The sequence below is a fragment of the Miniopterus schreibersii genome, assembly GCF_964146895.1.
Source record: "Miniopterus schreibersii genome assembly, chromosome: 12".
NCBI classification, from domain to species: Eukaryota; Metazoa; Chordata; class Mammalia; order Chiroptera; family Miniopteridae; genus Miniopterus; species Miniopterus schreibersii.
In genome coordinates this window covers 15496664-15524350 of record NC_138112.1, presented here as the reverse complement: position 1 = coordinate 15524350, position 27687 = coordinate 15496664, and the positions used below count along the sequence as shown (strand labels likewise).

At 38.6% G+C, this 27687-nt stretch overlaps 1 protein-coding gene across 2 annotated transcripts in view; it reads left to right on the top strand.

Annotated features, from left to right (window-relative positions):
* The first annotated feature begins 8874 nt into the window (after positions 1 to 8874).
* The window catches only part of DYNC2H1 (dynein cytoplasmic 2 heavy chain 1), a 244420-nt gene continuing 225607 nt past the window's right edge, over positions 8875 to 27687 (top strand). For both annotated transcript variants that reach the window (XM_081152801.1, XM_081152800.1), the window contains exons 1-13: positions 8875 to 9612; positions 12993 to 13163; positions 13547 to 13682; positions 14817 to 14935; positions 16631 to 16775; positions 17497 to 17729; positions 20525 to 20653; positions 20752 to 20865; positions 20985 to 21096; positions 21432 to 21556; positions 22627 to 22802; positions 24598 to 24793; positions 27326 to 27421. In XM_081152801.1, coding sequence (XP_081008927.1) covers positions 9415 to 9612; positions 12993 to 13163; positions 13547 to 13682; positions 14817 to 14935; positions 16631 to 16775; positions 17497 to 17729; positions 20525 to 20653; positions 20752 to 20865; positions 20985 to 21096; positions 21432 to 21556; positions 22627 to 22802; positions 24598 to 24793; positions 27326 to 27421 — 1950 coding nt within the window. In that variant the 5' untranslated portion in view covers positions 8875 to 9414. The remainder of the gene's footprint in view (positions 9613 to 12992; positions 13164 to 13546; positions 13683 to 14816; positions 14936 to 16630; positions 16776 to 17496; positions 17730 to 20524; positions 20654 to 20751; positions 20866 to 20984; positions 21097 to 21431; positions 21557 to 22626; positions 22803 to 24597; positions 24794 to 27325; positions 27422 to 27687) is intronic.

The window sequence follows — 27687 nt, the reverse complement described above, 5'->3', positions numbered from 1 at the left end:
AAGTCCCCTTGACAATCTGCTCCTAGAGATAATGAGTTGTACTTTCTCCAGGCAACCTGGGCTATGTGTGAATCTGCTCTAAGTGTCTGTTTTCTCTACCTGCAGGACTCCCCTGAAGCTTCTCTGTGGCAATGTAAAGCACCATATCCTTTCCAGAGCCTTCTATGGGTGTATTGACCTTAATTGCCATTGTGGTCTACAGCGAGCATTCACTGAATGCCTAATGCATGCCAGCAATTCCAGAGAAAGGAGCCTGGCTCTAGAGTTGTGTAGATGTCTAGTTTTGGTGAAAGTATGTTAACTTCTCTGAGTCTCAATGTCCTCATGTACAGATTGGGAATGCATATTAGTTTTTGGTCCTAAGAAAGGGCTGTGAACAACGGGGTACCTTGGTGGCAGGGGTTTGGTTAATCACCCCAGCATTCACAGTGTCCACCTTAGAGGGCTTGTTTTCAAGATTGAATGGGAAACATGTATAAGGGTCCTGGAACCTAGCATTGCATGTCATTGGTGCTCAATACATGTCAGTGCCCTTCTGCTGAGGGCAGTAGCAGGAGAGAGAGGTGGCCTGATCCCTTCCTAAGAACTTAAAAATTAAATTCATAATACAAGTACTCTGATTATTTCATTTTAATAGATGAGGAAACTAAGGCACAGAGAGACAAACTGACTCTCCCAAGGTCACACAGCTAATAATCAACAGAGCTGGGAGTCAAACCCAGGCCTGCCTGACTTCAGAGGCTCTCTTTTTCCCCACTCTGCTGTATCTAATCTTAGCAGGTTTTATTTCCCCGGACTCTCAGCCTGGATGGGGGAGATAAAACGTGTATTTTCTAGAAAAGTATTAATACATCCTACATGGACCTGTGAAACAGCACTGTAGGACATAACCCTGAGTGCCTGGAGATCAAGGTTGTTGCCTGTTCTGTTACCACTCATCCCCAGTGCCTAATGCAGGGCCTCCATGGAGCAGGCATTGGGTATTTATGGAACCCAAATGGAAGAGCTTCCTGGAGGAAGGGGAGGGGATTGAGATGGGTCTTGATTGATGTCATCACACAATGTGGGCCAGTCCTCATGGTGGCTATTGCCCAGGTTCTGGAGCCACACAGCTTGGGTTCAAATTCCAACTCCACACTTCTTAGCAGTGTGACCTGGACAAGTGATGAAGCCAGTTTGTACCTCAGTTTCCCCACCTATAAGATGGGGATAAGAGTTACCTGCTTCATAGACGTGGTGAGAATTAAATGAGTTATGTAAGCTCCTGAACAGCTCCTTGGCACATAGATGAGCTGTGTAAGTGTTAACCATTATAGCAGCAGCAGCCACTTAGACATCTAAGACTAGTGTTAGGATGTGAAATATGCTTTTAATTTTGGAATGTGAAGTACAGAGGTGAGACGAAGCAGGATCCCAGTGCCCTTCAGAGTAGCCTTCCAGCAGCCATTGGCACTTTACACACACGCACTGACACACTCAGACAGGACCTCCTGGGCCCCCTCCTTGACTGACTGTAACTGCAGGGCCTTTACCTGAAAATGAATTAAAAAAAAAGGAAAGCAGAGAAAATCTACTCCACAATAAAATAAACCATTGTTAAAGTCATCCTAGTGTACCCCCAAATTACTAGTGTAGGCAGAACCAGCTGCAATTGTTCATTGTGGATTTATTTGCTTTAAAACAATTTTTTTAGAACTTACTCAAGATTAAAAACACTAAGATAATATTCCCAAATAAGGACCATGTATGAAATTGACAGAAAATTAAGTAGAAATGTAAATTCAGTATTCACTGGCCTTTTCTTCATTTTCCTTTCTGTAACAAAATAGGGCTCACACTAGACACGACCTGCAGGTTGTTTCCACTTTACAATACACGCTGAGCATCTTTCTGTGTAGTTTCGCATAGATGCATCTCTCACCCTTTTTACTCTGTGTGGTGTTCCCATGTAGGGGTGCACTGTTCCCCACTGCTGGGGCATTGAGGGGCTCCCAGGGTTTTGCTCTTTCATATCATTTCGCTGTGGATACTGGGTACATATGGCTTTGCTCACTCCTGCCAGGATCTCGAAGAGCTAAGTCTGAAAAGCAGAACTGTTGGGTCACAGAGTCTACCCCTGGCTTTCTGTGGACCAAACCCCTTGCTCTCCTCCCTCCCCCCACCACAGAGGGAAAGAGAGACAAAAGCATTAATGTGAGAAAGAAACAGTCATTGGTTGCCTCCCACACGCACCCCAACTGGGGATTGAGCCCCAAACCTGGGCATGTTTCCCAACCAGGAATTGAACTGGTGACCTTTCAGTGCACGGGATGATGCTTAACCAATGAGCCACACTGGCCAGGGCTTATTTTATATTCTGATCAAGAAAATAGTATTTGAGTTATCAAGTAGTCAATTTACCCATTTCAGTGATTGCAACAATGGTCTCCTTATACTGAAATTTAAAAAGAAACTTAAAGCACACAATTATTAAGTGAACAGAATAGCTGAAATGTCATGGAAGTCAAGATGGCAGGTCACCTGCTTTGTTGGCATTGGCACATTTCTTGGCTTTTAAGCACTAAGGTTCTCCAACCCTCCTCTGCTTGCAGTTTGGTTGAAAGGTTTTACTTAAAGTCTGCATCTGCCATGCAATGTTGATGTTCAAGACAAACTCTTAGCACTTCATGAAAGGACAGAGTCCTCGGTCTGCAGAGGGACTGAGTTATTGGGTGGGCAGTTGCTGCTCTAATTTTGTGTTGTGCTGGATGCAGTCACTATACCAGTGAGACTCCCGGAGAGAGGGTAGCACAGAGCATGGAGGCCGGGACCCAGGAACTGCCTTGGTAATGTCCTCACCATCCTGCCACCAACCCTTTCTGTGTTGTATAATGATTTTGTTCCTGTGAAAAATTATTCTACATTACTATTGTGTAAATACGTATGGAATACTGATGACACTAGGTTTTATGTTGCATCTCAGTGTTGATCTCGGGACACTGATGTCGTATTTGGTTCCATCACAGCAGCAGCAGAGACTGACCTGCTTTTATTAGTCTGCTGAAGCCCCTGGGTGATGGGGTGGGGGTAGAAGGGTGTGAAGTTTACCTGAGTACAAGTAAAGCATTTCTCTAGGGGAGGGTCAGAACATGAAAGTAACATGCATAAGGCTCCCTAGGAATGTATTTTGCTCCTTCAGGATTCTTAAATCCAAAGAAGGACAGCAGTGCCCATTTTAAGAAGAATTTCAGCTATGATAGAGAAAGAAGAGTCACCAGGGTGTTAGGGGGGAACCAGTGTTTGGGTGACTTCTGACCACAGTGAAGGTATTTTTGTCGGGGGTGGGGAGCATGAGCAGATGCATGTGGGTACATCTGTTGTGTAAGTTTTAAAAATCACTTTTGACAAGTAGTATCCACAAAATATACCTCTGCTTGTCAATTTTATTGTGGAAATCTTTATTCTGTATAGATAGCCTATTTCATAGGAGTTCTATGTAACTCCTTGGGATTGTCAAAAGAAAAGCTATTGTAAGGAATTCACTTGGTATTATTTTGCTTTGCTTTTAAAAGACTTGATTTTACAGGAGAAATTCTATTTAGTAATAAAAGTGTCACCCTCTTGGTGCTAAGGAGGAGAATTAACAGTTACAGCACTGTGTTTAGAATTAGGTTATTTTTAATCCTGCATCTTTAAATGTGACAAATTTGTGAACCCTTCTGTGACTCTCTCTCTCTCTATATATATATATTTTTTTTCTTTTCAGTTAAAGTTTACATTCAATATTATTCGGTAGTAGTTTCAGATGCACAGCAAAGTGGTTAAAAATCATGTACTTGACAGACTGGTCCCCTCCACCCCTCTACTTCAAGTACCCACCTGGCCCCATACATATTTATCTTGATATTTCTGACTATATTCCCCATGCTGTGATCTATATCTCTGTGGCTATTCTCTAGCTACCAATTTGTATTGCTTAATCCCTTCACCTTTTTCAACCAGCTCCCAAACCACCTTCCTTCTCACAGCTGTCAGTCTGTTCGCTTTATCTGAGTCTGTTTCCATTTTGTTTATTTTTTAATTAAATTCCACATATAAGTGAAATCATGTGGTATTTGTCTTTCTCTGAGTTACTTCACTTAGCATAATGCTCTCTAGGTCTATCAATTCTGTTGCAAAAGCTAAGATTTTTTTTTTTTTTAAAATGGAATACATGATTGTGTTTGGGATCTCTTACTGTTTTTTCTAGAACTACAGCTGCTTTGCTTGGGTCTCCTTGAGTCATATTTATAGTTGCTCCCAGAATTCCAGATTTCTGTTCATTATTAAGAGAGTGAAAACTTCGTCTGCCTGACAGGTAAATCATTTTCACTTGTTTACTGTCGTCTGGGAACCATTTAATTTTTAGCAATTTTGTGTGTTTTTTCGTTTTTAAGTGAGTACTGTATGATGGTCAGTCTTTCTGTGTCCTAGAACTGGAGTCTTCAGCTCTCAATACTGAAGCAAAAGAGGTCATAGTTAGTTATCGGAAGTATATCTTCTTCTTTTTCTTTAATCTTCACCCCAGGATATTTTTTCCATTGCTCTTCAGAGAGAGTGGAAGGGGGAAGGGGGGAAGAGGGCGAGGGGGTAAGAGAGAGGAACATTGATGTGAGAGAGACACATGGATTGGTTGCCTCCGGCACTTGCCCTGAGAGGGGCCTGGGATCAAGCCTGCAACCGAGGTACTGCCTTTGACCAGAATCGAACCCAGGACCATTCAGTGTGAGGGCTGATGCTCTAACCACTGAGCAAAACTGGCTAGGGCACAAATTGCTAACTTTTAAATTACAAAACTCTCCTCATTACAGCTCTGTCCAAAATACAAATTCCCACCCCAGTACAAAGAATAAACAATATTCATGTATACAGGTTATTTCTTTCATATAAAATACTAGATACAAATCCCTACTTAATTTTGTTATTTTTGTCTTGGCTATGCTTTAAAATTAAAATGCTTCAAAAATAAAGTAGATATCACTTTCCAAGTAGAATTCACCTGTTCTTAGGTGTATTCACCATATAAGCACAGCCTTTACATTGAGCAGAGTAGCATTTCTAGGAGTGCAAAATGTTTGGGTACATTTAATCATGAACTTACTGTAACACATTTCAAAGGTAAATTGCTGGACAAAATCCTCACTATCAGTTCTCCTGTCTGGAAAACAGGAGTCTTATGTTAAGTCAGTGGTGGTATTGAAAATGGCATTTATCACTCTGAATCTTCTCCGTGTCCAATTAACAATGATTAGAATTTAAAATTATGTATCTAGGAAAATATTTTAGATGTTCAGCTTCAAAAGGAAAAAGTTAAATTTACAAATTGTGGTGTTCGATGTCCCATCAGGCTTTCTCTGTGGGTCAAAGGTAAAGGAGACGGTTTGACAGGAATGATGTGGTTGTTGGTGAATACTCTGACCTGCAAGGTAAGCCAGCTTGTGGGCACAGTGACAAGGGGCAGGAACTCTGATGACAACTGTTAGTAGAAAGAACAAATTTAAAAAATTTTAAACTTCATATCTGCTTTCCCTAAATTTAAAATTTCATAGATTGCAATTCAAAGGCTCAAAAAGTAAAGATTCAATTTTGAACAATTTTAGACTTGGAAAAAAATCGGTGTGAAAAAACACTTACTGGCAAATTACAATACATGTGGCATCATCGTCTGTGAGACTCTGTACTGTATCTGGGCTGAAGTGAACTGTGTTGTGGATGACATTATAATGAGTGGGTGTGACAGTACCATCTTTCATAGACTGATTCAATAAAAAAAATACCTGAAATTATAGAATATGTGTATCAGCTTATTTTAGGAGGACAAGAATGTAGCAGAAATGACATTAATTTACAGAAATCTACAGCTTCCTTTGTATTTAAAAGACTGGCTAACTATTGAGCAAATCTACAAAGGATAGTGAAGTCATTGACACAAGCAATAACTCCCACCCATGGGGTTTAGACTTAAAAGCATATGCACTGATGCCTGGAGGCAGACATATAAAATGGGCACATTTGATATGGTCACAGGTGACTGATTCAGACACCCAGGTGGGGCCCTTCCCACTTCTCCCTCAGAATCACCAGAATATATTCAAACTCCTTAAGTGACATAACTGGGAAGGTTAATCAATTTATTGTAAATATTGAGTTTTTCTGTGTATCATCTTTTGTTATGCTTTATATTTATCATACTTTTAATTTGCTTTTTTCTGTACTCCTTTCCTGTCTTCCACTTATATTGATCAATGTTTCTGTCTTTAATTAGTTTTATTTTCCCTATCCAGTGTATGAATGTCATGTTTTATTTTTATGGTGTTTTTGGGTAATTTCTCATTTGTGTAATTGACAAGTCTAAAGTTAAGCTGTTCTACCAATCTTCCTAACTAAAGAATCTGAGTGTGTATTTAAAATTCTATGAGAAGAAAATGATTGAAGACAAAAAAAAATCTATAATACAATGCATCTATTCATATAATTTTTAAAAATATATATTTTTATTGATTTCAGAGAGAGGAAGGGAGAGGGAAAGAGAGACAGAAACATCAATGATGAGAGAGTCATTGATCGCTGTCTTCTGCATACCCCTTGCTGGGGATTGAGCCCGCAACCCGGGCATGTGCCCTGACTGGGAATTGAACCACGATCTCCTAGATCCTAGGTTGATGCTCAACCACTGAGCCACACCCAGCCTGGCTATTCATATAATTTTTAACATTCCTTAGGTCAGTTCTTCCTTTCTCCTCCAAATCATGTGGACCTTTAAAAATTCTGTTACTGCCTTGGCCGGTGTGGCTCAGTGGCTAGAGCATTGGCCCGCACATGGAAGGGTTGAGGATTCGATTCCAGGTCAAGGGCAGGTACCTGGGTTGCAGGTTTGATCCCCGATCCCCAGTCCCCAGTCCAGGCCTGTGCAGGAGGCAACCAATCGAAGTGTCTCTCTCACATTGATGTTTCTCTCTCTCTCTGTCTCTCTCTCCCCCTCCCTTTTTCCCTTCCACTCTCTCTAAGAAATGAATGGAAAAAAATCCCCTGTTCAGGATTAACAAAACAAACAAACACACAAATTCTGTTATTATTTGAAAGGAATGTTTAAAATAAAGGGGGCCTACCATTCCCTCCCTGGTTAACTCTACATCAACAACGGTTGCTGGAAGTGGATTTTGAAGTCTTCCTTGAAATTCAACAAAAGAACTAGCATTTAATTGTTTCTTCACCACAATGAAAGTCAGTTTGAAACTTTAAAAAGTTATGCTCATTGGCACTATGTTTACTCAGTTTCACTTTGAGCTTTCTGAGTGTTGAAACACCACATGCATAAGAATCACTTAAAATCTGCAGATGGAAGCTCTCTATACACCCCAATTTTACTGTCTTAGCTCCAGGTCCCTGATTCATTTAGTAAAATGGGAGGTTTCTATTTCATAGCCACCCATAACTCAGGGGAAGAGTCCCTTCCTCACAATGTCAACATCACTTCCACTGTATCTGGCACCAGGCTTCACTGATAAACAGGCAAGGCCAGCAGAGGCAGCTGAGGAGGCTCCCCAGCTCTGGGGTCTACAAAACTCCAGGATAAAGGAGTTGGATAAGTGCAAACCATTGACAAGAAAAGAAATTCTGTGGTGTTCTAAATTACAGCAAGACGGAGAATGGGAGGGAGAGAAATTAATCACTTAGCAGTCACATGGAGGATGGGAGGAAGAGACAAGGGAAAGGAGAATGGGAGGGAGAGAAATTAATCACTTAGCAGTCACATGGAGGATGGGAGGAAGAGACAAGGGAAATTCATCAGCTGGCACAGGCTGAAACCATCAAAAGGTGGCCCACATTCTTCAAAGTAGTTGAAACTTTGAATCAACTTCCAGGCAGCTATTTCAGTAATTATCTAAAAATAGCTGCCCACCAGACACCACCACCACATCCTGCTTCTGCATGAACTTTGCAACAAGTACTTCTCTCTAGGCCTGTACCTCTCTCAGGGCTTTCCATGTCGCCCTCCCCCACTCCACCCCACCCCACCCCACCCCACTTAAAGCCAAAGTAAATTCTTTCAAAACAAATTCTTTCTTCCCCAAACTCACTGCGTGAGAGCCCCATCCACCCCAGGGAGGCACACGGGCTTTTCTCCATCAGCCCTGCGGCTGGCGGCTTGGCCTCTGCCCAGGACCTGGTCCGTTTCTGGCTGCCACATGGCTCAATAAACCCTTTCATTCAGGACAACTTTCAGGCGCGAAGGTTTTTGCTTAACACCACCGACAGGCTATGTTCATGGATTTTAATGCATCTCTGACGTTAACACGCTGTGATCATTGCCTGTTTTGATTGTTTTACAAAAACGGCTCGTGCTCCGGTATGAGTGTGACGGAAAGCTGGTGCTTAAAGTTTTCCGAAGTTAGTAACAGGATAACAAAATAAAAATAACGGCGGGAACCCTGCCGGCGTCGCCACGTGGGGAGAGCGCGGGTACCGAAGACTCGCGGGTTCGATTCCCTGCGGGGGCCAAGGGCCTGGGCTGCGGGTGTGACCCCGCCCCGAGCGCGGAGGCCGCGGCGCCGCGCTCTGCCCCCGCGTCTCTCGGTCTCCAGGCCCCTCCCGGCCGCGCTCCAGAAATCAGTGAGCCCTGGACAACCGGGCGGAGAAGGCCGGGGTGGGGGGTCAATGGCGGGAAAAAGGGGACATCTGTAATACTTTCAGCAGTAAAGGTTAAGGGAAATAAATAAATGGAAAAACCCTCCGTGAGGATTAGAAACACGCACACAAAACCCCCTAATGGTGGGAAATTAACCAGCACATGAGAGAGGAGGGAGATTGAGAAAACGAACTCTTAATTTTGCATTGAGCTCTTACTTTTATCAGTGTCTTTAAAAATGGAAATCTTGCAAGTTCTCACGACAACCGAGCTGGGATGTCCCATTTCGCAGCTGTGCAGCCGGCCGCCGAGTGGTTTGTAGGGCGCGGGCGCGGCGGGGAGGAAGCCCTGGAACGCAGCCCTCAGAGCCAGGCCCCGCCGCAGCCCGTGAGGACGGGCGTCTCTTCCCTAACAACGCGCCGCGGGGAAGCTGCAGGAAGACTGAACGGCAGGCGTTGCGGCCCGGCGCTAACTCCTCGGCATCCCTCGCCCTCCGCGACGGCGCCGAGCCGCCAAGCGACGCAGGGGCGGTCCGTGGGCTCGGCGAGCCTGCGCGCGCGCGCCCGAGACGGCGACGTCCGCTGCGCGCCGGCGGCGGCGCCGTACAGCCCCGTCGCCATAGCGACGGCCCCTGGCAACCGCGAAGCTCCGCGGGCCCTGGCGCGGGCTCTGGGTTGGAGCCGATCTCGGCTCCTCGCTCCCCTCATTCCCGGCGTCTTCTTCCTGCTCTTTCCCGTCCGCCCTCCCCTTTCCCCTTCTCCAAAATCATGGCGGGCGGGACCGAGGACGTTCGGAAGCTGTTCATCTTCACCACGGCGCAGAATTACTTCGGGCTGGCGCCGGGAGCCTGGGACCAGCCGCTGCTGTACCACAGTCCCGAGATCAACAACTTCTTGGACGACGGGAACCAGATGCTCCTCCGGGTGCAGCGCTGCGACGACGCCCTGATCTCCTTGTCTAACGCGGTAAGGCTGCCGCACCCCTGCCCAGCTCCCTTTACGCCCCCGGTCGGACCCGCGGCGGCGGCGGGCCGCTCGGCGGCCTCCCCGTCCGACCCTCCTCGGGAGCTGAAGGCCGCCTCCCGGCCCGCGTCCGGCCTGGCCGAGGCCTCCTGGCCGCGCCCCTGCACGGGGCAGTTCCATTCTACCCCCATAAGGACTGTGGGTGGGTTATAACTAAAACAAGCAGGCAAGCAACCCCCCCCTCCACCATATACCTTATTTAGTTAGTAAAACATATTTTTCTCTTCTCTCTTTTGAGGTTCTTGGAAGCCAATTCTCGTGCAGTTTTGGGGGGTTACATTTACTCGAGGGAAATATGAAATAATTATATGCAAGGTTTAAATTCTTTTTTGATGTACGATATGTGATGTATTGATTTATTTATTGCACTGCTGCCTTCCCTGGCAGGATTGCTCAAGAAACGGTTGCATCTGCAGTCAGGATATACATGTTAATAAGTTAACAAACATATATAGGTGTGTGTGCGCGCACGTGCATATATATATATATGTGTGTATATATACACACATATATATATATATGCAGCAGAGAGGAAGCCCTGGAACCCAGCCCTCCACCTTATCCACCTTATATGCACACACACCTTAGAGTAATACACAGAAAAAACTGCCTCACACATTAAAGTGGATCATAAGTGGATGAAAAATAACAAACCATAGACATGTTTCTAAACCTTTTTCCCTTGTGTTCACCCACATTCTTAGGTCTAACAGTATTTGACACACAGCCAAGCATTGGGTACATTTTTGTAGGATGATCGAATCACCCCATTCACGATGAATCTTTAGCCTTGGATTTAATTCACTTCTCTTCAATAAATTTTTATTTTGAACACAGTATTTGCCAAGCACTTTGCTAGGCTTGGTGGGTTTGTGAAGATATAGAAACGATGGATAGTCATAGCTAACATTTATTTTCTCTCTACACCGTCAGGCACTCTTCTAAGCACTTTATGTGTATTGGCACATTTAGTATTCACAAGAACACTAAGAGACTTTTTATTTCCGTTTTATGGCTGAGGAAAAGTAAAGCACAAAGGTTACATCCTAAGTGTTAACTACTCCACTTCTCTAATAGGTAGTGTAATTCAGATTAGGACCCCCCGCTGCCTTCCAGAGCCTCACTCCAACAGCCTAAAATGATATAGTCACATACTCAACAAATTATAAAATTGGGACATACTGTTGGAAATACCACCGAAAGTTTAGAGCATCATGGGAAAACAAGATGAGGAGGGGTTTGAATTTGTGAACATCTATCTTGGGTTGGATATTGAAAGTTGAAGCTATAACTTCTTTTTAAAAATACATTTTTATTCATTTTAGAGAGAGAAGAAGGGAGAGGGATAGAGAGAAACACCGATGAGAGGGAACCATCTATGGACTGCCTCCTGCATCTCCTCTACTGGGGATTGAGCTGGCAACCAGGGCACACCTGGAATCAAACCTGTGACCCCTTGGTTCATGGGTGGATGCTCAACCACTGCTCCACACCAGCTGGGCTGAAGCTATAGCTTTTACAAGTTAATGCCACTGCCCTGGCTGGGTGGCTTGGTTGGAGTGTTCTCCCTTACACCAAAAGATTGCATGTTCGATTCCAATCAGGACACAAACCTAGGTTGCGGGTTTGATCCCTGGTTGGGTGGGTAGAGAGGCAACCGATCAATGTTTCTCTCTCTCTCTCTCTCTCTCTCTCACATCGATGTTTCTCTCTCTCACTACAATCAATGAAAACGTATCTGCAGGTGAGGACTGAAGGGAAAAAAAGAGGGAGAAATAGTTGCCAATGATAGAGAAACTGGGAGGAGAGGCAGCTAAGTGTGTGGACTCGTTTTCCTTTCCTCAGGGAATGATGAGCAGCTGTGGCCAACTGAACCTTTGCTTTAACTCTGACTTTGGCTAGGACAAAACTTATTGTCCTGACTGGTGCCCCAGGGAGCCTTGGCCAGTGACCATAGTTGCTGTTTTCAAAGTATGATCGTAAAATGTGTATTTTTTGAGGGTTTTTTTCAGATAGAGAGGAGGAAGTACAAGGGTATGTACCTACTTAATTACTAAAGAGTGGCTTTTTCATATCTGCAGATCTGCAGCTTATCCCACTTGCTTGTAATTGGAATAAAATGATTATACTACCAATAGAATTCTAATGGGTGGAAAGGAGAGTTTGAGTAATGCAGCTACACCAATAAATGGCAGTTCCGTCCTAGCAGCTAAAAAGTATAATGATTGGGATAAAAAAAAAAAGCGTGAAAACTCACTCATCTATAATCTGGTTTTCACACACAGCAGTGACCTTGTTTGAGAGCTTTTTAATGCATGGACTTCTCTTCCTTGGAAAAGAAATGATAACTGAAAATGTGTATATAATGCAAAAACTTCTCTTATGCAGTTTTCAGCTAATGAGCTAATTACTACTGTGACCGATTTTAAACATGTTTGCTTTAGTAAATTCCAATTTAGCTCATTCCGTTCCAATTTTAAGTAATCTAGTCATGTGGTAATTTAAGGAAAAAGTTGGATGATCAAATACTTAAAGAAAAAATGTTTGGTTCAGGTAAAGATGATTTTAGGAGACAGACAAGTTCCTTTTGGTACTTTTGAGTTTATGTACAACTTAAAAAGAACCTATTAAAGTGCTAGTTTCTGGTAAGAGTGTAATTAAAACCCTTGTTATAGACTCTGAAGGAGAGGAAAGACATGCACTGCTCATCATTGTGTGCCTGGGCACACAGCTCTCATCTGAGTGGCTGGAGTGCAGTAGTTAGCCGTGTATGCCATAAATATTTAGACAGTGCTTTCTGTTTATAAATCACTTATCAAAACAGTTTTATGATACAATCACATGTAAGTGGGGAAACCTTTTAAAACCCAGTTTTTTGTTTTTTTTTGTTAATCCTCACCTGAAGATATTTTTTCCACTGATTTTTAGAGTGGAAGGGAGGGAGCAGGGGGAAGAGAGAAATATTGATGTGAGAGAGACACATCGATTGTTTGCCTCCCGCATGTGTCCCAACCCTTACCTGACCAGGACAGGGGCTGGGGCTGAACCTGTAACCCAGGTACCTGCCCTTGATGGAGAATTGAACCTTTGATCTTTTGGTGCACCAACTGATGCTCTAACCACTGAGCAACACCGGCCAGGGCAAAAACCAAGTATTCTTCAGGAGCAGAGATAGATTGGTTGTAGTATGCTATATAATTATTTTTAAAATAACTATTTTCCCAAGGGATAACATTGCAGTGATACAACATTTTAGGGGAAATTTCTTTCAATAATGAACTTTTATGAAGATAATGTTAAAAATCATTTCTTTATCACTTTAGATTGACTCTGCTGACACAAAGGATAAAGTGTTGGTGTTTTTCAAACTGCGACCTGAAGTGATTACAGATCAGAATCTACATAACAACATTCTTGTTTCCTCTATGTTAGAATCACCTATAAATTCCCTTTATCAGGCAGTACGGCAGGTATTTGCACCAATGCTGTTAAAGGTGAGTAAAGTAGCTGTATAGTCGTTGTTGTTGTTTTGTAACTTAGGTTATTTGGATAAATACTTTCATAATCAAATATAAGTATTACTTTATATGCTGTTAATATTAGTATTTTAGCTTTTTAAATTAAAATATATATTTTAATTAAAAATTTTTACAAAAAGTAAGCTTTGATGACAAATAGAGAAAGTGGATAAAGACATAAAATGCAGTCCTCTTAAGCTCTTACATTGCTATAAGCACTTTTTTTCTCCTTTGTGAGAGAGAGTGTCAGGCTTTAAGTGAAACGGGTGTATGTGGACTTAGTTCTTTGATAGTGTTTTAGGAAGTAAATTTGATTGGCAAGCTTTTGATCGCTGTTTGCTCTGTCTGTTTTTATTTAGGATCAGGAATGGAGCAGAAACTTTGATCCCAAACTTCAGAATCTTTTGAGTGAACTAGAAGCTGGATTGGGTGTGGTTCTACGAAGATCAGACACTAATTTATCAAAATTGAAATTTAAGGAAGATGACACACGAGGTATATAATGATAGCTTAATCAAAGAAAATCAAAACAAGTGTCTTATTAGTACATTAGTAAGTTAATATATTTCTTCAAAGATTTATGTCCACATGTTTGGATCTTCTCTGAACCTGAGCTGCTTTTTTATGAATAGATCTATATGGATTTGAAGCTGAAAATGTAATCTTTAACAATGTACAATTCAAGGAAACAGAAAATATAGTTGATTCTTGTTATTTGCAGTACTTATGCTCTATACAGTCACCGTGAACACTGAATTAGCAAATACTGAACCATAGGTCCTAGGGGGGAACTACAGGGTTAGGTTCCTGTGAGCCTTGGGTCATACATAGCATTTTTGTCAACTGCTAAACACATAATTTTGTTATATGTATGTTTCTGTTTAAAAATACTTTATTTAATATGTATTGTTGGTTAGTTAACATTGACTCGATGGCCAACAGCGGAAACTAATCACAATTTTATGTCTATAAATTATTACTCATATGAACAGTTAATATGAAATGCATGACATGTATAAAATCATTATTTTAAAATATTGGATATAGTTTGAGTCATTGCTCAATTAGTAAATTTAAATGGTTTTTTAATTCCACACACCCAGAAAGAATAGTGAATTTATTTCTACATGTGATTATGCAAGTAGAGATTATCCAGTTCATTGGAAAATTTAAAAGCAAATTTAAAAGTAAAACTATTTTAATTTGCTTGTATTTTGAAATTAAATTGCAAACATTTATTGATTGGTTCATGATCAATTCCATTTTGGTAATATTCAATAGCATGAATGGTTTTGGAGTTAGATTTAGGAAGCCTTGTGTTAGAGAAGCAGATTCATAGATGTAAGAAGACTGATAGTATAGGTATGATTGGTTTACAAAAGCATATAGGAATCATTTCGAGCAATAAACTTGATGTGAAGTATAAACTTGGTGCTCTTATTGTTTCTGGTGGATTCAAGTAAGAACTTTCTGTTGATAGAAATTATAAAACTTTTATTCAATGCATCCTAAGACTTTTTCAATGCATCCTCAAGAATACAGGAAATATGCAAAATCAGCGAGTAAACTAGATAACCTTCTGGCTTTTCATTTTCAATTGACATATTTTTTTCCTTTTCACTTTTTCAGGTATTCTTACACCAAATGATGAGTTCCAGTTTTGGATAGAACAAGCTCATCGTGGAAATAAACAGATTAGTAAAGAAAGAGCCATTTATTTTAAAGAATTATTTGAAACAATCTCAAGAGTATGTAATTCATACATGTTATATATTAGGCTTTTGATAAAAGTATTTAAGAATTCTATTTTTAATAAACTTATCTCTGTTTTAAAATCATTACTTGATGGTTGGGAACAAAATATATCCTTCGTATATAGCAAGGTTTACTTAAGGTGTGTATTTAATATGAGTACAAATTAAAAATCTAAACATTTTCAAAGTTAGATTGTAATCTCTCGTAAATATTTCTCAAACATAATTACTTTTCTGCAGGTAGATAGGGAAAAGCAAAAGCCTAAAGCACTAGTAGAGGTTTATCTACAAGGAGGTAATATATGTTCTTTGGAAAGAATGTTCACTTTATTCAGATTAGCATTTGGAGGAATCTGTAATTTACAAGTCTTAGTTTTATACTTATATGATTACTGATTTCTTGATGTATCTACAGAGAGGTTAAATAGTGACCATTTTAATTATGGCTATAAAAATTCTATTATTTATTTATTTTTATTTATTTTTTATTTTTTTATTTTTTAAAATTTTATTATTGTTTAAAATATTACAGATGTCCCTTTTTCTCCCCAATGACCCATTCCACCCTGTTCCTTCCCCCTCCCCAGTCCCTCTCCCCACCATTGTCCATGTCCTTGGGTTGTATATATGTGCATATAAATTCTTTGGTTACTCTCTCCCCCTCCACCCACCCACCCTCCTCCATCCCTCTGACATTCATCAGTCTCATCTATGCTTCCATGTCATTGAATCTATTCTGTTCATCAGTTTATTAAGTTCTTTAGATTCCACATATAAGTGAGATCATGTGTTATTTGTCTTTCGCTGCCTGGCTTATTTTACTCAGCATAATATTCTCCAGGTCCATCCATACTGTCCCAAAGGGTACGAGATTCTTCTTCTTTACAGCTGTGTAGTATTCCATGGTGTAAATGTCCCACAGCTTATTTATCCACTCATCTACTGATGGGCACTTGGGCTGTTTCTAGATCTTAGCTATTGTAAACTGTGCTGCTATGAACATCAGGGTACATATATCTTTTCTGATGAATGTTTCAGGATTCTTAGGCTACATTCCTGGGAGTGGAATCACTGGGTCAAAAGGCAGCTCCATTTTTAATTTTTTGAGGAACCTCCATACTGTTTTCCATAGTGGTTGCACCAGTCTGCATTCCCACCAGAATTCTATTCTTTTCAAAATAAACACAAAGTAATTTTCTATTTGTTTCCAGTATTATTTCAGTTCTATTTTAATGAAGTATTTGAAATGATTTTAAACTTTTTTTGTAACAGTGATGAAGTGTAGAATAATAAGCCATATACTATGATTGTATTATTGGTAACATTATATAATACAGTAAATGAATGAAAATATGCCAACTACACCGGGTAGTGTATATATGGCATGAAGGCTACCTTTATTTGGGTAAATAAATGAATCCAAATTTAAAGAAAATTAAGTCAAGGGTAAAAATCAATGAATAGATTTTTTGCAATTCTTATTTTTTCTGGCTTTCATGAAATTTATGTTTGTGAAGGAACTTCCTGGGCAATTGCATAACAAAATAATATGTCATCTGGTAGAAGAAGGAAGAGAAAATAATATGGCAAAGGTTAGAGTTGTAGCAGTTGAAAAGCCAGAGCACTTTGACTATATTGCCCAAGGTAGAGGTATGATTATGTTTAAAAATGATTGCATTTTGGTTTTAGGAGTTTTATAACTTGGACACTCTATCCTTACTGGAAGTCGTTGACTTGGTAGAGACTACTCGGGATGTTGTCGATGACGTGTGGAGACAAACAGAGCATGAGCATTATCCTGAGTCACGAATGTTACATCTCTTAGATATCATAGGTACTAGTAAAGAATAAACTTTTGAAATTTTGGAAGCCTGCTTTATTTTGTTTTCTGTTTTTTTCCCTATAAGTTCTTACTTAAAATGCTCCTTAAAGTAATAATTGTTGCTTCAAGTAGCTCTTAAAGCAAGTCATATAGAATTATTTAAATAGATATTTGTACATAGTTGGTTAATTTAAATCATGTGTCAAATTCTTTGATCATTAATACAAGTAAATTTACTTAGATTTTTAGTCCCTATTCATGTGTTAATTTAGAATTTATTTTGCAATGAACTGTAAAGTTCTTTAATATTACATTGGCTTATCTGTGAATATTGAAAGTGCAAATACTTTTGACTCAGAGAATGCCCTTCTCATTACTATCTTAAGGAAATAGTAGTCAAGTACATAAGGATATTTATTGCAGCATTGTTTGTAACAAATAGCAATTGAGAATTGGTTACATAGTGCTATATCCATACAGTAGGCTCTGCAGCCTTTAAAAAATGTATATATATTTCTACACTTTAAAGATGTACATGATATATTGCAAGATGTAAAAATACTTCTAGTTTTTGAAAAATATTATTGTCAGTGCTAATCTAAGGGTGTGCATTGTGGTATTTCATAGAACCTTAGTTTACTAATTTGTATGTTAATTTTGTCTTAGGCATGAATTTTATAATTATTTTGTAAAAAGACATTTCCATTAAGAAGTTTGCTTTATGTTTTATTAGGTGGTTCATTTGGAAGATTTGTTCAGAAAAAGTTGGGAACTTTGAACCTATGGGAAGATCCTTATTATCTTGTGAAAGAAAATCTGAAAGCTGGTATTTCAATTTGTGAGCAGTGGGTGATCGCCTGTAATCATCTAACAGGTCAGGTGTGGCAGCGCTATGTTCCTCATCAGTGGAAAAATGAAAAATACTTCCCTGAAACACTTGACAAACTTGGCAAACGCCTTGAAGAGGTATCGTTTGATTATTTGGCTCTTTGTCTTTTTTTGTTGTTTTCAATCCTCACCTGAGGATATTTTTTCCATTGCTTTTTAGGGAGAGTGGGAGGGAGGGAGGAGGGAGAGGCCGAGATAAAGAGAGGAAGGGAGAGAGAGGGAAACATCCTTGTGAGGGAGAGACATTGGTTGGCTGCCTCCTGTAAGTGCCCGACCAGGGCCAGGATAGAACCTGCAACCCAGCTACGTGCCCTTGACCCGAAATCGAACCTGCAGCCCTTGGGCTCGAGGGCCTACACCCTGTCCATTGAGCCACACCTGCCAGGGCTCGACTCTGTCTTTAAGTGTGAAGTAGGCCCTCGTGTGTTTATGAACATATTTTATAATTAGTAAGCACTACATCTGATAGAAACTGTTCCTATTTTGGGGAGAGTATAAGGGCTAAAGGTCATGTGAAATAGTCCGTGACAGTCGTCTGGTGCAGCGCCAGGTGCACAGTGGGCATTCACCGAGGGCTGGCTTCCACCTCCTTTCTTTTTCTTTGATGTGTGACCGTTCAACTTGTAAGGTGCGAACTTCTATTTTGTTCTTTGTTATAAAAAAGATAACCCTCTTGTCCATGTATGTAAGCTCTCAGACATTCTATTGGCTATTGGAATTGTTTTTAAGCAGGACAGATTTTTTATTTATTTTTTAAATATATCTTTATTGATTTGAGAGAGAGGAAAGGAGAGGGAGAGAGAGAGATAGAAACATCAGTGATGAGAGAGTCATTGATCGAGCCCACAACAGGGCCTGTGTGCTGACCGGGAATCGAACCCCGATCGGCTGGATCCTAGGTCGACGCTCAACCGCTGAGCCACGCCCGGCCGGGCACAGGACAGATTTTTTAGGGGGTTACTCAGTGGAAATATTTGAAACAGCTGCTTAATTTTCATTAGTTAGGAGTTTCAGTATAGGACATACATTTATCTTGGAGGGATAGGCAAAATGAGATGATGAAAAGATTGCAAAGCTGACTTTTTCCTTTTCTGCAACTATGGTTCTGTGGTGATTTTTTAAAAAAGTTCATCATCATGAAAAATTTCAAACATATTTAAAAGTAAAAAATAACGAATACCAGTGTACCCATTACTGAATTTCAACAGCCTTTGATATTATTCAGCTCTTATTTCATCTTTGTCTACCTTGCCTTCTTGTTTTTTGTTTTTTTCTGGAGCATTTTTAAAGCCAATTCAAGAAATCATATACTTTCACCCTTAATGCAGAGCCCCAGTACCACTATCACATTCACCAAAATTATAATATTCTTTTTTTTAAAAAAATATATCTTTATTGATTTCAGAGAGAGGAAGGGGGGGGGAGAGAGAGAGACAGAGAGAGAGAGAGAGAGAGAGAGACAGACAGACATCAATGATGAGAGAGTCATTGATTGGCTGCATCCTGCGCCCCCCCCCAACTGGGGATCGAGCCCACAACCTGGGCACGTGCCCTGATGGAATCAAACCGTGATCTCCTGGATCCTAGGTTGATGCTCAACTGCTGGGCCATGCCCAACTGGGCAATACTTTCTTAATGTTATTTTATATCTAACCAGTTTTCAGTTTTCCTGATTGTCTCAGCTGCTTCATAGGTACTTTTCCACTTTAGTTTGATATGTGGGTTCTGGTATGTTTAGCCTGATCCATCTGTTATAATGCTCTCCAATTTTTTCTTAATGATTTTAGCAGCCATTAATGATCATGAGGTTGTAAAATGGGGATTTTCTAATTCTGTTGTTCTTTCTACATTTGTTAGTGATGATGGAAGAACTTTTCCTCATCAGTTTATTAGTTACCCTGAAATAAAGTGTGTATAAGAATAGCAGTATAGAGAATTCTTCTATCACTTTTTAAAAACAATGAATAAGTAAGTATCATAGTAAGTTTCATATGCAATCAATGAAATGTTTTTCAGTAGTAGTATTATGAACCCATGAGTTGTTATATTTTATGTTTCCATCCATTGTAGTTATTATTATTTTATTTAAATTGTTTTATGTGTAGGCAGTGAGTGCACCCTGTAAGTTGGCTCTTGTGTCATTTTTACATGAATCCAGTATTTCTTTGACAATTTCCTTACTTTCAAGTCCTCCCAAACGTACCAGCCCATCTTTTACATTTTTCTGTCTCATATCTGGAATTAATCATTTCTCCAAAGAGCCTGGTTCTTTTTAGTGAAAAATGGTTAGAAAAATGTTAAATTTTACTTAGTTATCAATGCTTTTAGGCCTTCTCAGTAGACAGGATTACTTTTTAGGAAGATAAAAATAAATCACTTTGTACTGATATTTCTTACTCAAATGGAAGATTAGTGTTTTTATTTGACCTTTTTGATTACCTTTTGATTGTTGGGGAAATTTTAAATACAAAATATAATAACTTGTTTTCCTGCTATTTGTAAATTGTACATAATAGAGTTGTTAATATTGTTTCATTTTCAGAATTTCAATTTAATGCAGAATTATGAAAATCAGAAGTACTATATTAAGGAGGAGAGAAGTTATAACTTAAATGAGCTTTAAACATAGTTTTAAAATACTTAGATTTTATTTTTTTCATAAGATTTGAACACACTGATTGATGATGTGTTGATACAGTGTGTCTTTGTGCACCACTTTGAATGTTGATGAGTAGTAATTATCAAAATTATAGTTTCAGTTTTCTTTCAGAGGACCTAGGTAAAGAAATTCTTGCTCAGTATCTTTAGGTTTTAGACCTATTTGTGCAGATTCACTGATTTAATTAAATTTGTTGTTTTAATATTTGTTTTAGGTCTTAGCTGTTAGAACAATTCATGAGAAGCTTCTCTATTTTTTACCTGCTAGTGAAGAGAAAACCCTGGCTCGAGTATTTGAACCTTTTACTGGCCTGAATCCAGTGCAATACAATCCATATACTGAGGTTGAGTATATATGTTTCTAAATATAATTTCCTGTTTGTGTTGTTGTTTTTAAAGGTGGATTTTTTTAGATATTAAAGTCTAACAATATTTTGTTTAGCCTTTATGGAAAGCTGCAGTGTCTCAGTATGAAAAAATTATTGTACCTGTGGAACGAAAAATAGCAGGAAAATTGAAAAATTATATTTCAGAAATTCAAGATAGTCCACAGCAGGTAAAAACTGAAATATTTTACTTTTAAAACTTTCTTTAAGCTATTTTAGGAGATGTATATATGTATTTACCAAGTCAATCCACTTGGGATAAACATATGCTTATTTTATTTTATATTAGCTTCTTCAAGCATTTTTGAAATATAAAGAGTTGGTGAAGCGTCCAATTATAAGCAAAGAATTGATGTTAGAAAGAGAAACTTTACTGGCAAGGCTTGTGGACTCAGTTAAAGGTAAAAGTTTATCAGAGACTATAGTGTTTGCTGGAGAAAATATTTTTGTAGGTTACTGTTTTCTATGTTGTATACCACTTAGGATTAAAACTACATTTTATGACCTTTTTGTGCTGAATATTAATTTACTATTTCTGTTATAAATGACAGATTTAAAAAAAATTAACCCGTTATTTTTTTTCTCTGTCTTATTTGATACGGCAATTTCCCCGAGGGTAAGGGAACAATTCTTACTATTTTTCTGTCTACATTTGTCATAGTTCTTGGAACATGGAAGGCCTTTAGAAGATCTTTGCTGAATGTGTATAATCATTTACTTGATTTAAATTTTATAGATTTTCGATCAGACTTTGAGAATCGAAGCCGAGGAGTTCCCGGTGATGCATCCGGACCACTTTCTGGCAAAAACCTTTCAGAAGTTGTCAATAATATAGTTTGGGTTCGCCAGTTGGAACTGAAGGTATTTATTTTAATAAAAGTTGAAGAACAGTAATTGAAAAATGTGCTAAAGTAGTATAGAAGTCCCTCTACAATTGTGGTGAAAACATTAAAGGACATTTTCTGTTTTCCTTGGCATACCCATCTAATTTTCATGTGAAATGTAGAATTCTGAAAAAGCGTGCTGAGGGAGTTTGTAATAGTTTTTCTCATTCCTTGTATAGAGATAATTATCAAGTCATTTATCATTCCAATTGCAGGTTTCCAGGTAAGAATGTGCCTTAAAAAATATTCAAGAGAAGCCCTGGCCGGTTTTGCTCAGTGGTTAGAATCAGCCCTCAGACTGAAGGTTCTTGGGTTCGAGCCCAGTCAAGGGCCTGTACCTGGGTTGCAGGCTCGTGCTGGAGACAACCAATCAATGTGTCTCTCTCACATCGATGTCCCTCCCTCCCTCCCTGTCTCTCTAAAAATCAAGGGAAAAAATATCCTTGGGTGAGGATTAAAAAAATATGTATAAATGCAAGAGGAGGGTTACCCTTCACACTGCACAGATATAAAGCATTAGTAAGGCTGGCGTGTTTGAGATTGTTACTTACTCAAGTTTGTATTTTTGATGTTTTGTTTTCTGGAATATTCTTCTGCTTAACTTTTGTCAGCTTTCCAAGGTGCTGCATTGTTCTTTGTACAGTTAGGAAGGAAAGGAATTTCTCTCCTTTAAATTGCCATTCAAATTGGCCTAACTGTTGTTTGAGATATTAACCAGAGCATTTAGCAAAGGGTCCAAACTGCTGCTTAACGTGTTTAGGAGTATTGCTGAATTCTTGGGGGGAGTTTCACTTGAATTTACCTTATCTTACCCTTCAGATTATGCCTTGTATGCATTATCCTGTGTGTTTTGCCATCCTGAGGCGGTATAATTCAGAAGCAAACTAGGGGTTGATATTTTTATATTCGCTGGCAAACCTTCTATTGTACTGTTTATAGATGAATGGGAAAATAATTTCTGAATCAAAGATCAGAGAAGGGGGCTTATTTTCTGCTAATTTTGTTAGATTTTAAATAATAACTATTCTTGTAATTTTGCCCCTTAAGGTGGATGATACCATCAAGATAGCAGAGGCTGTTTTGTCTGACTTGTCAGGATTTCGGTCTTTCCATCGAAATGCTGAAGATCTCTTAGAGCAGTTTAAACTGTACGAACAAGAGCAATTTGATGATTGGTCCAGGGACATTCAGTCTGGTTTGTCTGATTCTAGATCGGGTTTGTGGTAAGTTTAAATATACTAAACAGTGAAATCTTCAACAAGAATCTTTTTTCTTATGTTTTAATCCAAACGGCAAGATGGAATTAATCATCTCTACTCTTTTTTTTCCTTCAGATTTCCTGCTGCTCCTTTGATTTTTTTTTGGTTAGTTTTTGTTTATCAACTTTTAAGTCATTCAGGTTGCCAGTTTGATGATATAGTTGGTTGACTGCGTCCCCCCGTTTCTCAGGTCTATTCCCTAGAGCTTCAGATTCCCTTTTTGGAATTAGGCTTTCCGTCTATAATTTTTTGTTACTGGCATTTATATATGTTTTGAATGTAATTTAATTGGTCAACCTAATTTTTCTAATGGGTATTTAAAATGGATGGTCTAGAAAAACCATTGTTTCTTTTTCCTGGTACACTTTCTCAGCATATCATTGTGCGTATTTTTAGAAACTTGTTACTTTTTAAAATTAACTTTGTCTATAATATGAAATTCTGTTTATTTTCCCTATATTGCTAAAAGGATAATTAGGCCAAAAGTGGTAGCTTCTTAAACTGAATAAATAATTTTTCCCCCTTTATATTGCATTTTGGTTGTGGAGGAAGAACTGAAATATGCTAGGGCTTACTGACTCTAACTTCACTCCATTTAACTTTTTCCCTTTCTACCCTGAACCTGAAGTAGGAGAGATGTCCCCTCTCCCCAAAAAAGTTTTCTTTAATCCACTAATTTTGGAATAAATGCACACCCTTATCACTGTAGCTCCGGTGGAGATCCACCATGTACCAAAAGGACTTAGGCCTGCTGTAAAGAGCCTGTTTAACTTTGTTCAACCTGGTGTTTGTTTCCCATTTGACAATGAAACACCCTGACTCCCACTTTTAAAAATTTTTTGTAAAATTCATTTTCCCATAGTGTCACTGTTTTGGAGCATATTTCAGTATATGCTGGTATATAGAAGCTAATTTTGAAGATTAGGTTTGAATAAAAGCAAAAAGGATCACCATAATAATTTTCTGACAGGCTCTGTGTTCATATAGGAAAGTTTTGGCTCAATCATTTCAGTCCATTTTAAAGTATGCTTATTTTATGTGTTACTAAATAGGCTGACTAGATTCGTTCTTTGTCTTTCAGTAGCTTACTTTGTAAGACCTGCAGGTTCTCTTGATTGTGGAAGTGATTTAAAAGAATGAGCATTGTATAAACCTGATCCTGAAAGAAAGGTCATGAAACTATAGTACTTTATGCTTAATTTAGTCCAGTTTAATTTTGACAACCTATGCTGATTTGAGTGCCCTAGTGTAAAATATGCAGTTGTAGCCTTTACAAGAAACGTAAAGAAAGGACAGTCCTTGGACATGAAACAAAGAGTAGAGAAATGAAACATTTGACTATCTCTACTCCTACCACTTTGATGTTCTTATCATTGATCCTTTAATAAAAGTATCAAAGAACCAAATAAGAAGGGTAAAAAAAAAACCTTTTAGAAAATGAATCAAAACCTTTTTTCTTTATGGTGGATATGATGTCAGTTTTGAGTCTTAGGTGAAGGTTGAGAGATTGATTTTTCTGAATTCAAAACTGCTTGGCTGAAATATTAATGTTATATTTTAGCTATTACAGTTTATTATCAAGATCTGAACTGTGAGATACTGTGTGAAAAAGATAACCAGTTGAAAACTATAATTAAAAAAATTTTTTTAAACCTCAAATTAACATTATATTTACAGAAAAGTTGTAAAAACTATTGTTTTTCATCAGTCCAAAGAGTGAGAACATGAAACTTAAAAAGTCATTCATTTTGTTTTGTAGTATTGAGGCTAATAGTAGAATTATGGAACTAGATCCTAACGATGGCTCATTAAAAGTGCATTATTCGGATCGGCTGGTGATTCTTCTGAGAGAAGTTCGTCAGCTTTCTGCACTTGGCTTTGTCATTCCTGCCAAAATACAGCAAGTTGCAAACATTGCACAGAAATTCTGCAAGCAAGCGATTATTCTTAAACAAGTATGAAATTATATTTTTGAAAATATGACTATCCTGAGTTGATTGCTTTAGAATATTTGTTTTCTACTCTTGACTTTTTTAGGCTAATAGAATGACACCATTAACTCTTGTGAAATTGATTTGCTAAATGACGACGTTATAAAATTTGCTATGTAAACTATATTGGCATTTATAATTTAAGGTATTATTATTGCTTTTCATTTTAAAAACTTTTAGAAAAATAGACTATTCTCTTTTTTCATCTTTCATGTTACTTGCATGGGTCTCAAAGGACCTTCTAATTAAAAGGGGTCCTCTGCCTGCTTTCAAGGGGTAGATTCTTAGAAAATTACCATGCTGGTGGGCTGGTCTCTGTTCTTGGTCGTCTACCCGTTCAGCATGTTGCCATCATATCATTTACATGTTTAAAACCAACTATTATCACCTCATTGTCTTATCTCTGGCATAGTATACAAGGCCCTTCTTAATTATGCACTAACTAACCTCACTGGTTGTGACCTTTACCACCTGTACTTTCCCCCTCACATTGCAACCTGTAGTTCAGTAATACACAAAACTTGGCTCTTTGAATGTGTCTCCATGCAGTGATACCTGTTCTTTCTGATTAGAAAACTCAAGGTCTTCCTTTAATTTCAAACTCAAAATTCACGTTCTTTGTTGTGTCTTCTCTTAGTTGATGGTTCCTTATTCTGTGTGCAGTGTGCAAATTACTCTGGCTTTTTTTTTTCATTTTTTCTCTCACTTGATTATTAGGATTTAGAGGCAGGAACAGTGTCTTGTGTATTTGATCTTTCACTTATTCTTTTGTTCAACAAAGATTTGTTGAGCACCTCTACCACCAGGAACAGTGTAGTGAGGATATGTTAATGAACATATTATACTCTGGTGCAGGGTTTCTCAACTTTTGACATTTTGTGCCAATTCTTTCTTGTGGCGATGTCTTGTTCATTGTCAGTATCTGTGGCCAGTAGCACGTGCCTAGTCCTAACAGTCACAGATATCTCCAAACATTGCCAAATGTCACCTTGGGTGCAAATCAGCTATGGTTGAGAACCACTGGTCTAGTGGGAGAGAGCAAGCTAAACACCGAGTTCTCACTTAAATATCCAGCCTTCTGGTAGATGCCTCATTTATGTTAATCTTGTCACTGGTCTAATTGGGGATCATAATTGTAACAGTTTCCCCAGTGCCACACAGCTAGCAAGTTATGAAGCTGGGATTTGATACCATGTCTCCCTGACTCCAAAGCCCATATTTATCCCATTACAGTTCATACAGTGATGGCAGATATGTGAACATATAGATACAATATTTAATATATTATGAGTACTGTATTATAGATGTTCAGAATGTCCTGTGAGAGCAGATGGTAATTTTCAGTTATTTTCCTGGGTAGGGCAGAGGCATAGTGTCAGATAAATCTTTACAGAGTGGTGGTGTTTGATGTGAGTCTGTGAGAGTATACGTATGTTTTATTAAGAGCACAAGGGGTTGGGATGGGTGATCATTTCAGAGAGAGGAACTACATGTTCAAAAGCAGAGAGTCTTGTTCACTTTTGTGTCCTAAGTATTTAGCTGAACACAATAGGAGTTCACAAGATGAATGAATGGTCATATACTATTTGTATTTACCCTGGAAGAACAACTGGAAAAATCTGTTTGTATGTGTCTTTACTTATGAGCAGATATTTAGCTGCAGTAGGGAGTGAGCAGTAAGTATGCTGTTGGGTAGATAACAGCATAGCCAGATTGTTGTAATAGTCTAAGCTCTGTTGCTTCTAGGTTTCCTGATTTTGAACTTTGTTCTCAAATGTATTAGGAACTCATTAGAAGGTTTTACATAAGCAAAAGGCATATGATTTATGTTTAAGAAAGGACCACTCTGGTTGATTTGGAGACTGCATTAGACAATAGGAGGTCCAATTGGAAATAGACAAGTTAGGAGGCTGCTGCACTGGTCTTGCCAACAGATGAAGGTGCTTAGATTCGGATGGGATTGATTAAGATGGGTGAAGTGGTTGGATTCAGTATATATTTTCATAGTATTTAGTCAATAGACTTTACTGATGTGGGATGTGAGAGAAGAGTAAGGACAGTGCAAAGATTTTTTTTTTTTTTTTTGGTCTGAGAAATGGAGAAATCATTGTGTTATATGCTGAAAAAGGAAGGGACAGGTTTGGAGAGTTGCAAGGATAAAGAGTTCAGTTTTTTTTTTATCACTTAACATGCTTTACTGGGTTCCTTTATGTTCTCTATGAGACTGTATTTTTTGAATCCAGGGACTAGGTTTTATAATCTTAGTTTTTAATCAGCCCCCAAGACACTACTTGGCAAATTATAGGAACCCAAGACATATTTGTTGATTGTATATAATAGTACATGCATAAATGCTGTAATGGAGATGAAAAAAGTATTTTTGTTAAATCTTAAAATTGAGAAAAGTTATTATTTCCATTCAGACAATTTAAAATGAAGAAAAATTAAGTGTGCTATTTATTATTGATCTTTGCTAATTGCACTTTTACTTTGTAGGTGGCACATTTTTACAATTCTATCGATCAACAAATGATTCAAAGTCAGAGGCCAATGATGTTACAATCTGCCTTAGCATTTGAACAGATAATTAAGGTAAATGGACTTTTCATGTTATTATAATTAGTTTTTACATGTGAAGTGTTTCTTATTTCTTAGTTTTTTAGTATACCCTTTAGCTCAGTATAACCATTGATCTGAGGCTTTATTTTGCTCCCCAGTGACTCCCTTCACTTTTAACAAGTAACATTTCATTCCAAGTGTATTTTAAATGGTTATAATGTTACACATATTTTTGTGCTCATTTTGATTAATTGAGTTAATATGTATAAATATGCCATTATATTTATCTGTTCGCTGAA